Source organism: Centroberyx affinis, unplaced genomic scaffold (assembly GCF_046629955.1).
Source record: "Centroberyx affinis isolate AG114_WGS23_722 - 3 ecotype Tasmania unplaced genomic scaffold, CSIRO-AGI_Caff_v1 ptg003392l_1, whole genome shotgun sequence".
Taxonomy (NCBI): domain Eukaryota; kingdom Metazoa; phylum Chordata; class Actinopteri; order Beryciformes; family Berycidae; genus Centroberyx; species Centroberyx affinis.
The window spans coordinates 873-14650 of record NW_027281377.1 but is presented as its reverse complement, the minus strand read 5'-3'; the positions used below and the strand labels follow the sequence as shown (position 1 = coordinate 14650).

At 41.1% G+C, this 13778-nt stretch overlaps 1 protein-coding gene across 1 annotated transcript; it reads left to right on the top strand.

Moving 5' to 3' along the window:
• Positions 1–2628: 2628 nt before the first annotated feature.
• gphna (gephyrin a) lies at positions 2629–13527 on the top strand (the record flags this gene model as incomplete). Its single annotated transcript, XM_071539088.1, has 9 exons — positions 2629–2702; positions 6133–6211; positions 6319–6376; positions 8046–8138; positions 8411–8505; positions 8623–8689; positions 10037–10333; positions 11871–11972; positions 13390–13527. Coding segments are annotated over exons 1-9 (993 nt in total), but the record flags the coding sequence as incomplete, so codon positions are not given.
• Between the last annotated feature and the right edge of the window lie 251 nt (positions 13528–13778).

The window sequence follows — 13778 nt, the reverse complement described above, 5'->3', positions numbered from 1 at the left end:
TCCCTATGTTCTTTTATTTCCATACTTCATAGTCTCATTTTTTTCATCTATTTTCATGTTGTAGACATTTTTCATTATTTTTTCTTTGCCTTAGTATGTTCTCTTGCTGTCAATTGCACCCTCTGCTTATACATAAATTCAGATATTTTCATTATTTCATTCATATATTTTTATGTAATATGTTCTAGTGTTGAAATTGTGGGTCGTGTTTATGTTTAATACCACCCCATTTGCTCTACTGCTATTTCTATTCTATTTTTCTTTGCTGCATCCTATTATTTGCTGCTGCAATGACCCAATTTCTGCACGGGAATGCTCAAAGTTTGATCTAATCTAAAGATTCAAGCATTATCCATGAAAGTATCTCTCAATGAAGAGCATTTAAGACACAACTGAAAACTCATTTTTAGAATCTTGTATTTAACTGACAAGTTAAATTAGCAGCAAGACTTCATTAGACTTCATTCTCATAATGAAACGGCCTCCTATACTAACATATCACTATACATCCATATGATAGCTTACATTCTAATAATAACTCTGACCTTCTAAACTACTATTATAATACATAGAATGAGAGCCTATATTCTAATAATGAATCCAACCCACCATATAATACATTCTCATCTTAGCCTCCATTAAAGAAATAATTCCGATCTACTACATGTCATTGTCTCCATGAATAGAAAATCTGTATTTCCTGTTCATCCACCAGTAAAATGATCCCGTGATCTGTGTGTGTGTGTGTGTGTGGTGAGGGAGATGAGAGGAGATGTTTCTGACCCAGATTATCCACAGTTTCACTCATTCCTCTGATCCTATAGCAGCAATATGTGTGTGTAATGTGTGTGTGTGTATGTTTCTCTGCCTGCATGCCACTGTAAGGCTCATGAATCATGTGACACGGTGGGACTCATCGACTTTCATAGACCTCATTTCTGCCTCATTGTCTCAATGTCTACCTCATTTATTCATTTTTTTTTATTATATATTTTCTATTCTATTTGTGTTTTATTTATGTGACAGATGGGGGAGAGAGGATGATATGCAACAAAGAAGGGCCAGACCAATATATTGGTTTGCTGATACTGGCCTTTTATTAAAAATCAGACATAAGTCAGTATGGTCCACCTCTGATATCATGGGTATGATGCAGATTACTTGATTACATACTTATTGTAGAATTGATCAATACTACACCGGTTGCCTATGGGAAGCCCCTATACCTGAATTGATTCCACACAAGTATGCATGATGATGACAGTTATTATTATTATTATTATTATTATTAGAGTGTCCCATAATGGTCCAAATGCAATGTTTCAGAGGCTTTTCCACCAAAGAAACTCTCCAATGGGTGGAGAGTTTTTGTTCCAAACCAGAGTGCAGGTCAGAAAGTGAGTGCTGAAAGTCAGAAATCTCAGTATCTGGCAAAGTAATCATTGAGTCGCTGGTCATTTTGTGAAAATCGTAAATATTACCCATTTAAAAATATTGAATGTTGGCATTATATATAGGCTATCAGCAGCTTCACTTCAAAAATATCAAGAATAATATCAAATATCAAAAACCCCCTTATGGGTCCAACCTTACAGCACAGGTCAAAGGCAGGACTGAAACCCACCATTATGAGTACAGGGTATGTGCCTCAGTCCACTGCAGTAGCAGGACGTCCCGGATACACTGCAGTTCTATAGTACAGAAAGTGTCCAATCCCTTCACATGCTCCCATGGTAATTATTTTCTGCAGCGCCGAGGTCTGAATACATTTAGTGTTCAACACAGCAGGCTGATTTTACAGCTGGTCACCATGGTCGGTCACACATACATCACATGATACCTACCACCCTGACCAATCATAAACTTGTGTAGAGATATAAAATATTGAACGCATCATGGTTACTATAGGTTGGCAAGAGGTTATTTGGATGTGATTATAAATGATGGAAAACTACAATTTACCTGCTTGGAATAGAATGGAAAAGTGCAATTTATCAACCTGCTTGTTAAATTTCAGCAAACTGCCCACTATGGTGGGTGAGAGCAGCAGTATACTAATATTTGTTAGCACTACTTGAGTGGGTGCCAGTTATAAAAAGCTTAAGAACCCTTAGTTTGGGCTTGAAAATGACCAACCAAGTGAGATTCATATTTGAGTTAGTCGCCTATGTCTCTAAATTCACTAAAACCCAAGCTGTGGAATCTTTGCATCTGATATAATTTAGTGATTTTTTTTCCTGACCTTTACTCTCCACTATAATGATAAAAACCACAAGATCAAATTTGGACTCAGGCTGAGATATGGTGAGTGTCACACCTTGTCATACCCAACTGGTACCATGTTATCCAGGAGCCAAAAGAGACAACTCTTCAGTTTGTACCCCTGCAACTCAGCTTGGTGAAGACATAGGTTAGTGTTTCCTGTGCCGTTATGCAGGGATCCACCAAGTATTCCCCTATCAGATGGAGGACATTCACACCAAAGGACACAAGTCACACACATCTTAGCAGCATCTCACACAGACACACAGACATACAGACACACTCCCTGTCGTCCTCCAGAGGTGCAGCAGCAGCCCGTACACCACCACAACGCTTCTATGTATCTGCTGTCAGAGTGCAGACAGAGGTTGTAAACATGGCGGCGGACGGGATGGTGCTCACCAACCACGACCACCAGACCCGAGTGGGGATCCTGACGGGTAAGGAGAGGATTTCATAAATGGCAACAAAATGCTTCGTAATATTGCACTTCTGTACCGTTTTGCCGTGGGTTGCCTGTGCTTGTCGGTGTCACGATACGAGCTGTCTTCGCTGCAGAGCTAGCTAACGCTAGCCAGCATGCTAACCGGTACCGTTGACTGTCATTGCTCGAACGTTAGCTGCCTGCCTTTTGACAGGTCGGACAGATGTGAAATAAGCATCTAACGAACGATATTCGCTATTTTGTCGGGTTTTTTCAAGTGTATATTTGCATGCGGGGATTGGTTGTGTTATTTACTGTTAAAGTGTTGAAGATAAATGGCATTATAGTGAGACATTTTTACCAGTGTCAAGTCAGACAGAATAAAAAACAGGACTTCCGGTAAGGATTTTCAAAGTAACACATTAACTGACGAATGTTGCGACGATGTGTAACACTGGCGCTTTTATTTTGACGGCAAAATCTCCTATCTTCCGAGCTTAGTCTGTTCTTTGCGGTTACCTTGATGCAACTGACATTTTCTAGCAAGGTTAGCGTTAGCTAGCCTACATCAGCTGCATTATTCATGTCCCCTTGCAGACCTGCTCTGTTGGCCGCTGTCGAGGCTGTTTTTTAGTTAAATATATTTCGAGGCTCTTTTTGACCGCTGTTGGGCCAATTGTGTGTGGGTTTAATTAGCGATATAAGATAACATTATTAAACCCAAATCGTTCTTTTGGTTAGCTATCCAAAGCTAGTTAGCAAGCAAGGCAAAGCGCCAATGCGAAATGAATTCTATTCTGCAGTTGTTTTAGCTTCACTAGGCAGCTTAGCTGATGTTTGCCTCCGTGTCGTGCAGAGGAGGACTGGGACAAGCATACAGTCTGTCACAGCCACCAGCAGCCCTGCTGCCTTGCCAAGGCAGGGAGAGACGTGAGGCTAATGCTAAAGAGGATGCGAGCCAGCAGCTGCTTGTAAAATCTGTCATAGCTTTGATCTGCTAGCATCTCGGCTAACAGCAGCTAACCCTGCTGTCCATCCAACAAACAACCACAACCTCCAATCACATGTTAACATACGTCCCCACCCCCTTTACCGTGTGTGTGTGTGTGTGTGTGTGTGGTTGTGTTTGTGTTGCACTTCTATCCTCACGAGCACCAAATGTCCTCACAAGGATAGTAAGGCAAGAAAAATCCTCCATAGTGAAGACATTTTGCTGGTCCTCATTCTACAAAGGGCTAGTTTAGGGTTGGATCTGGGATTTAGGATTAAGATTAGTATAAAGACTCTGTTGAGGTTAGATGCGGCAAAAGTTGTCAAAAAATATGGTAGATGGAAGCATTAGCCCTGGTGCTTCCTCGGAAGAAGGCGCGTGATAAAGAGCCACGCATTGTACAAGGTGTGCCATATCAAGATGAAATACTTTTGGGAATACTTCAAACATGAGTACCACCCACAGAGCATGGTTCACCAATGGGGGAGCGGGGGTTCCTTTACTTATCTAAAGCGTGTCCTCGCTTAGATAGTATTTAAATGTCATGTTCATGTGAAATACACCGTAAATAACTGGGAAAATGGTGTTTATTTACTAGTCATGAATAATTAATGAGGGCTTTTTTGAATCTCTAGTCTACGTGCTGAAACTGATTTACAGTGCAATTTTTGTTTTGTTTGATCAAGCCAGAAAACTTGGCAACAACAAGCTAATTTAGCTTGGTCTTGTTATCCAGCGTTGAGACATTATATATCAGGTGGTGACATTTGTAATATTCATTTTGGAGAGGAAGCAGGCATACTGGCTTCGTTCTGTCAAAGTAGCACACCAGGCCAAGTCACGGCTTAGGCGGGATTTCATCCTCTTCGTTCATTTTCCAATAAGCTCATCAGTTGTGTCGGTATAACAACAAATAAACCACTAATTAATAAAGTCTGTGGAGTTTTTTTTTATGTTTGTACAACCCATGTGTATTTTTCAAGCTTGAGTACCTAATGATTGAAGGCCAAAGCGCCAAGGAAAACACCAGAAACGGTCAAGCTTTGACTCAGGCGGACACATCTATCTTGCAAAACTAACTAGACGCTTGACATTAAAATGAGAAAAACTAGTTTGAGAAGTGTTGTTGTGGGTTCCACAATCATGTTTTAGTGGTCAGCAAGCCATCGGTGATGCATAAGCAATGTTAGTCACCCTAACATTTCATTTACATTTCGTTACTATATGCACCTCCAGTGTACTAGAGCTATTGAACAATGTCAATGAAAGATGTTTGTTGTGGAAAAGGCATTTTTTTGTACCACAGAGAAATTAAATTTCTATTTACGAGCTGCTGACATACTGCCGATTTTTATATTTTAGACCACTTGGCCAGTCAGCATTGGTTAGCTATAATGCTAGGGAAGATTTAAAAAAAATCATTTAAAATTGTCCGTATGTGGCCATGCAAGCTATGGTATTTGGGGATGCTGGGACTGAGGTAATTCCCAAACTGAAAACATTAGGGTCTGATAGCTGCATATTCACATGAATTGGCATTTCAGCTATGAGGTCCCCTTCACACCTAGATTTTTTTTTTTACTCATTTACTCTTACTGTGCCAGCAGGCGCTCGTGATCCAGTGGTAACGGTGTGGCGAAATTAAATGTCATTAATTATATTATCCAAAATCTTGAATATAGCTAAATATAGTATTTTAAGTCTTAAATGCACTTTTATAGGTATTAAAATGTTAGTAGTTTCTTGTTGTGCTGTTTTCCTGGTGGGAAATCAGCACTTTTGCGCAGACTTGCACTTTATTGTTGTAGGTGTGCAGTTTTTTGTTTTTTTTTACATTCATTTCAATTTGCGAAATTGCTACATTTAAATGTACCTGCAGTAAAATGGTCATAAACTGACTTGCAGAAACTTGGAGACACCCTGAACAGGCTTTGTCCTGGAGTCACATCGTATGCTGTATCAGTCCACACATTTTCTTTGAAGGGGAAGTGGTTAAATCTCAGGTCTTAGCTTCTGCAATTCAGCATAATTATTCAATTTAAGGGACCAGGGATTAACAACACTCTGCTGTTGAATGTTAATGCAGTAGAGTTATGATAGGAACATTTATAATAGCTTTGTAGTCTAGTATAGTTTGTTGGTCTGATGAGACTTTATTACACTTATGCTGGAATCTTGGAGGAAGAGAGTATTTTTCTTATTGTTGATGGTATATATGATTTTATTTGTTATTTATTACGTTAGTTAAAATGTTGCATAAGACAAACTGCATCATATCCATCATATCAGAGGTGGACAACACTAACTGGACAAGATCAGATTTTTAATAAAAGGTTCATATTGGTCCCACATTACGGTCTAACCCTACTTGCCGGCATTATACTCTTGTAGAAATGACATATCTATAGCAGTTGTATTGTTATTAATTTATAACCTTAACTCCTCCCCTCTCCAGTCAGTGACAGCTGTTTCAAGAACTTGGCTGAGGATAGGAGTGGAGTCAACCTAAAGGACCTGGTCCATGACCCCTCACTGTGAGTGTACACACACACCCACATACACACACACACACACACACACACACATACAGGCACACATACACACAGTTCACTCCAACTGTGTGTCTTATCTCCTCCTACAGGTTAGGCGGAGTTATATCAGCCTACAAGATCGTTCCAGATGAGATTGATGAAATCAAGGTATGTGTTGTAATGCGTTGAGCTGGTTAGCAACTACATCGCTCACACTCCGGGGGTTTAATGTAAAGCTGGGGACACACTACAGGACATCACACACTCAAGCACTGGCATCTTGTGTCTCGAAGGTGAATACACACTTGACGACCAGTTGGATTTAGGGAACACACAGTTGATGAAGGTGGGTTTAGGGAACACACACTTGATGACCAGTAGGATTTGGGGAACACACACTTGACGACACATTTGACGACCAGTTGAATTTAGGGAACACACACTTGCCGGCCAGTTGGATTTGGGGAGCACACACTTGATGACCAGTTTGATTTGGGGAATACACACTTGGATTTAGGGAACACACACTTGATGACCAGGTGGATTTGGGGAACACACACTTGGATTTAGGGAACACACACTTGATGACCAGGTGGATTTGGGGAACACACACTTGGATTTAGGGAACACACACTTGATGACCAGGTGGATTTGGGGAACACACACTTGAAGACCAGTTTGATTTGGGGAGCACACACTTGATGACCAGTTTGATTTGGGGAATACACACTTGGATTTAGGGAACACACACTTGATGACCAGGTGGATTTGGGGAACACACACTTGGATTTAGGGAACACACACTTGATGACCAGGTGGATTTGGGGAACACACACTTGGATTTAGGGAACACACACTTGATGACCAGGTGGATTTGGGGAACACACACTTGAAGACCAGTTGGATTTGGGGAGCACACACTTGATGACCAGTTTGATTTGGGGAATACACACTTGGATTTAGGGAACACACACTTGATGACCAGGTGGATTTGGGGAACACACACTTGGATTTAGGGAACACACACTTGATGACCAGGTGGATTTGGGGAACACACACTTGGATTTAGGGAACACACACTTGATGACCAGGTGGATTTGGGGAACACACACTTGAAGACCAGTTTGATTTGGGGAACATACACTTGATGACCAGTTTGATTTGGGGAACATACACTTGATGACCAGTTTGATTTGGGGAACACACACTTGAAGACCAGTTTGATTTGGGGAACATACACTTGATGACCAGTTTGATTTGGGGAACACACACTTGCCGGCCAGTTGGATTTGGGGAACACACACTTGATGACCAGGTGGATTTGAGGAACACACAGTTGATGACCAGTTGGATTTGGGGAACAAACACTTGAAGACCAGTTGGATTTAGGGAACACACACTTGATGACTTAACATTTGGGGAATACACACTTGATGACCGGTTGGATTTAGGGAACTGAAACTGATCTCACTGAAACACTGAGTTGGGTCATTCTATTTCCTCATTCTTGTCCTTTTTTCTTCTCGGGCGTTCAGCACTCATTGGCTATCGCCCGTCTCCATTCAGACTTGAGTGGTTGACCAGCTCACACTACTGGAGGATTTCAAGACCAAGATCAGTTGTAAAAAATCAAGCATGTTTGAGCTAATTCAAAAAACAGGGCCAGTATCAGTCAGACAGACAAGTATCAGTCACTCAGTCATTCACTATCCAATAGCGTTTCCGACCTCCCTGCTGTCCCATAGTATTCCTGGCGAAGAGGACGCATGGTCTAATTTGTTGTTAACTTGTGTGTGTATGTGTGTGTGTGTGTGTGTGTGCACCTACATATGTACAGGAAACTCTGTTGGACTGGTGTGACGAGCAGGAGCTGAATCTCATCCTCACCACCGGAGGAACTGGCTTCGCGCCACGAGACGTCACACCTGAGGTACGCACACATCGAACCGCCGACTACAAAACCAACTGCCAACCAAATAAAAATATTCACACGGTACTTCCGGTCTAGCTGTTTTGGCCAAATAACTGTGTTCTGAGCCTAGTCTGGAGAGGCAGGCTTGTGAGGAAAGTGAATGGCTAACACCCTTGGAAATGTTGGCCCATGGCGATGTGAAGAACAAGTGTGCTTGGCCAAACCTCTTTGGGGGGCAAATAAGGGTTTCAAACCCCTCAAGCAGACCAGTCCCGGTGTTTCTGTTGCAGGCCACCAGAGAGGTGATCGAGAGAGAGGCTCCAGGAATGGCTCTGGCCATGCTGATGGGATCGCTCAATGTTACACCCCTAGGCATGCTGTCCAGGTAAAGACTTCATATTCTGTTCTTTTCCATATAGTCACTCTATTAGGTGTCTGTTTAATTCTAACCAGACCAGTGTGTGGTAGCCTACTCTGCTCTAATCTGTTTGATTCTATCCAGGCCGGTGTGTGGTATCCGTGGTAAAACTCTGATCATCAACCTGCCAGGGAGCAAGAAGGGCTCTCAGGTAGGACTCCAGGATTCTACTGTACTCTACTGTACTCTGCACAAGGGATGGGATGATGTGCTTATGTCACGATACAATTCAACACACCCATGATATGATTTAATAACTAAAAATGACAACAAAATACGGCTGCTAGAATGTAAACAACAATTTAAAAATGTCATTACAAAGTGCCAATAATATAATTTGGATGGAGAGCTTATAAATGTGTGATGGGCAAGCAGTCTCATTTGTGATTACTACAGCAAAATGAAATGTGGCTCATATTGCGATTAATTTGCCCCACGATATGTATTGTCACATTTTTGTATTGCGATATATTGATTTTAAATATATCGTCCCACCCCTTGGATTTCACTGTTTTGGCAAATATCAGTGATGTAAATATCAATCATTAGCAGACATATCATTCCATTACTGATGGCTTCTAGCTCTAATTGGCCCTGATACAATAACCAGTGGTGGAAGAAGTACTCAGATCTTTTACTTAAGTAAAAGTAGAAATACCACAGTATAAAAATACTCTGTTACAAGTAAAAGTCCTGCATTCAAAATGTCACTTAAGTAAAAGTACAAAAGTATTAGCATCAAAATGTACTTAAAGCAACAAAAGTAAAAGTACTCATTATGCAGAATGGCCCATTTCACAATAATACAGTATATATTATATTATTGAATTATAATTATTGATGCATTAAAGTGTAAGCATCACTTTAATGTTGCAGCTGGAAAAGGTGGGGCTGATTTCCACTACTTTATATACTGCTGGGTAGCTTACAGTAATCTATAATAATACATCACAATTTATTAGTTGATTATATTTTGTATTAATAATCTGAATCTGCAAACTAACTAGTAACTTAAGTTATCAAATAAAGGTAGTGGAGTAAAAAGTACAATATTTCCCTCTGAAATGTAGTGGAGTGGAAGTATAAAGTAGCATAAAATGGTAATACTCAAGTAAAGTACAGTACAAGTACCTCAAAATTGTACTTAAGTACAGTATTCGAGTAAATGTACTTAGTTACTTTCCACCTCTGACAATAACCTTTATTTACAGAGCACTTATCAAAACAGTTACAAAATGCTTTGTAAGGTGAATATAAATGTAAGCAGTAAATAAATGAATCAAAAACATGAATCAAGAAAAAAAAAAACACCACTGATTGGATTTTGCTGAAACTCAAAGCAAAGTAGCATATTTGTTACTGATTAGGGGGGACTGTGTCATTTGTGGTGAACTGTTTGAGTGTTTACTGGGTCTGGGGAGGCATTCAGCAGCTCATGGAAGCTGCCGAAAAGTTGAAACGTGGCTTTGTTTGCGTGTGCGCTGCCTTGTTTACCCAGGAGTGTTTTCAGTTCATCCTGCCCGCTCTGCCCCATGCCATCGACCTGCTGCGCGAGGCGGCGGTCCGGGTGAAGTCCACGCACTCGGCCCTGGAGCAGCTGCCCTCCCCGCCCCCCCTGCTGGCCAACACGCACGGCAACACGCTCTCCAACACGCACACCATGGAGCGCGGCACGCAGTGCGAGGAGGAGGAGGACGAGGAGGAGGAGGAGAGGAGGCGAGCTCGACACGCCCACAACCACCACCATCACCAGCATGGCTCCTCCCACATCACTGCTGCCGCCATCGCTGCCAAGGTAACCGGGTTATGGCCGGGGTCATCAGAACGATACTGGACTAAAAACCAGGGTGTCATTGTCAGAGAATTCCTCCCATATGAAACAAGATAGATAACCACAGAAATTGAATGGACAGAATGGTCTGTGGTAATTTGGCTAGTACAGCATAAAATGGCGATTATGGAATTTTAAGGGTTAATTGCTATGGTGACTAGTGGTGGAAGAAGTACTGAGATCTTTTACTTAAGTAAAAGTAGCAATACAACAATGTAAAGATACTCTATTACAAGTAAAAGTCCTGCATTCAAAATCTTACTTAAGTAAAAGTACATAAGTTATCAGTAGTTAAGTAGTTAAGTTATCACAGACTGGACTTCTCTCTCTAGCTCTTCTAGTCAACATTAGCATGTTAGCAATCCATAGCAGCAAGGAGACAGAGAAGCTGCTTTGGTCCTTGCTGTAAAACCTCTCAGCTCAGTGACTTGCCGTAAGTCAGTTCATACAGAATCGAGCCCAAAGGTACACATGAAAATGGCTGCTGCGTCAACCATCGTTGATTTGAATGGGAATCCATCCAAGTTCTGTGGATTAGACTTTAATGATCCCCATGGAGAAACTGGGTCATTGCAGTAGCAGGCTACTGTACTATAGACACCTAAAGTTCTATAGACTATGATACAAGGCTGCTAAAATGCTATTCATCGTATTCTGTTACATCACCACACGGCCATCTTGGTAGGAAAATAACAGGTGATTGTAATAAATTAACAGGTGATTGCAATCAAATGACAAACACAGCCAATGAGCTGTGTGTATTGTAAAGCGCCACATTGGTAGGAAATGCATCATGGGAATACTATGAATAATAATAAGAACCACATATTAGTAGTTAAAAAGTAATTACAATTTAACAAGAGACAGCAGGACGTTACAGGAATTAATTTTGTCCTATACCGTCTTTTTCATTTTACATAGAAATATCTCTAGGCGATGTCATGCTGAGGATAGGTGCTGAGTTACAAAATTTTGCTATGAACCACTAACCCCTAAAACAACCTTTCATTTAGATTAATTACAATTTTTTCACCCCTTAATTCATGCAAAACCCCTTAAAATTATTACTTATTACTTTATTTGTTATTACTTAATAATTACTAGTGCACCCATGAATCAACCCATGAATAGATCCCCGTAAAAGCCATGTACTAACCTTACTTTTTTATAGCTGTGTTTTTTTTAATGTATAATTAATGTTTATGTAATGGAGAAATTATCAGGGATAAAATTAAGGGGTTTGGTTTGAACAAATTTCTTGGGAAATCTTGAGGGGAAGTGAGTTCTCTATACCATGGCAGGGTACGCTATTAGCCATAATATGTGATGGTCATTCTTGTATGGAGAGAACATCACACTGAACTCCATCTAAGACACTTGAATTGAATTTTAATACCTGGTGGAACATCACTCAAAATGTCAACTTTTGTAACGGTCCATTTCATCTCATTCACCTGCCTGTCTATGTGGACATGTGTATGTGTGTGTGTGTATCCATCAGACAAGTCATGCTACGGTCATGGCTAAGGGGAGTCCCTACCTGCCCGGCACCACACCCGCCCCCCCCACTCATTTCACCTGCTCCAGTAGCCATGACAACCAGGTGAGACACGCACACACCCCTCCTCTCCTGCCATCGGTCACTTCCGTCTTGATCATATCACGTCATTGTTAGCCACGTCTGTCAGTCACACACTGTTGGTAAAGCACATTGGTAAAGCAATGGACCATGTGCTTAATGGAAGTATTGTGGTATTATAGTGGTAGAAAGCAGCAGTTGGTAGTTGTTGTGATGGCTGAAGTGGAGGACTGTATTGGTGTCAGTGTATTTTTTTTTACATATTTTCATCAGAGTAGTTTGATCAGGCTGAAGTATCAGGCTGAAGTATTTGTTTACTAAATTAAGTAAATTAGGAAACACATGTCTTTACATTATTGTGTGACCCTGAACTATCTAGAAAAATTAATTGTTCAGCATCTTGCCCTCTCAGTCTCCCTCCGTCAATGTGGCTCAATGACCCAACTCAATGTCCAGACATTACATATCCACCTACTTGATTGAAGCACCAGGTTAGTAAAAGTAAATGCTTCATTATTTTGGCTTTGATGGCAGTCCAGTTTACCTATGCTGCTAACTTGAATGAGTGACTCCACTGTCCAAGCAGCCATCAACTCAATAGCTAAATGGCAAGCTAGCAGTAAACTGCTAATGTTTCTGAGAACCCGAGATCAGGATTTTTACACTTGTTGGAGGTACAATCCACAACACAGCAACTTTTCATCATGTTTTTCAATCTGTTTTAACAATGTGATATGGTCTCAAAGTTCACTAACTCACATTTGGACAATAGGGACGATTGTCTTCAGGGAAAGAAGCAAGCAGACTTGATGACACAGTGCTAGTTGAACATATGCTAAAGTGTTAGCACTGAGCCTGCTATCACTCAACATAGTTTATGTTAAAGTGTTAGTATGGAGCCTACTATCACTCAACATAGTTTATGTTAAAGTGTTAGCGAACCTACTATCACTCAACATACTGTATGCTAAAGTGTTAGAATGGAGCCTACTATTACTCAACATGTATGCTAAAGTGTTAGCACTGAGCCTACTATCACTCAAGATAGTGTATGCTAAAGTGTTAGCATGGAACATGGAACAGTGATCTACCAGGGACACATGGATGATTTTGGTGTCTATTTTCTCATCGCTTAACGGCTAAGTTGACCATGAGAGTTGAGCACTAGAGAAGGAAAAAATAAAAGAAGTGTGGAATGAAAAATGTTCCACCTCCATGGTTGTTTTATAGTAGCACAAGAGTTTGTTGTACCACCAGATTGTGAGGTTGAAGTAGGATTGTGTTCCCCCAATCCAGCTGGTCATCAGTCTTTTCACATTCTGTTCAGCCATATAGCACATCCCCAGCTTTAGTTGACTGCAATACAACAGGAGAAAGTCCTACATGTTTCTTAAGCTAGCGTTAAGAGTGTGTGTGTGTGTGTGTGTGTGTGTGTGTGTAGATCCCAGACTCGATCATCTCTCGAGGTGTTCAGGTGCTCCCTCGGGATTCGGCCTCTTTAAGCTCCACCCCCTCCGAGTCACCGCGGGCAACACAGGCTACCTCCCGCCTTTCCACCGCCTCCTGCCCGACACCCAAGGTACACACACACACACACACACACACACACACACACATACACATACACACAAACACACACCTTCAGCCTCCTCACCACATGTTAATGCAGAATCATCATACTGTAATGCAGCTCCCAGTTAAGACATTAAGGTCATGTTCATACTATTCCTCTTTTTTCAAACAGCAAGCACATTTTTTACATTAAAGTCAATGGAAAGTGACCGCTTGTTGCTATGTAGACAGTTGTTAGGTTACTATAAGAACAACATT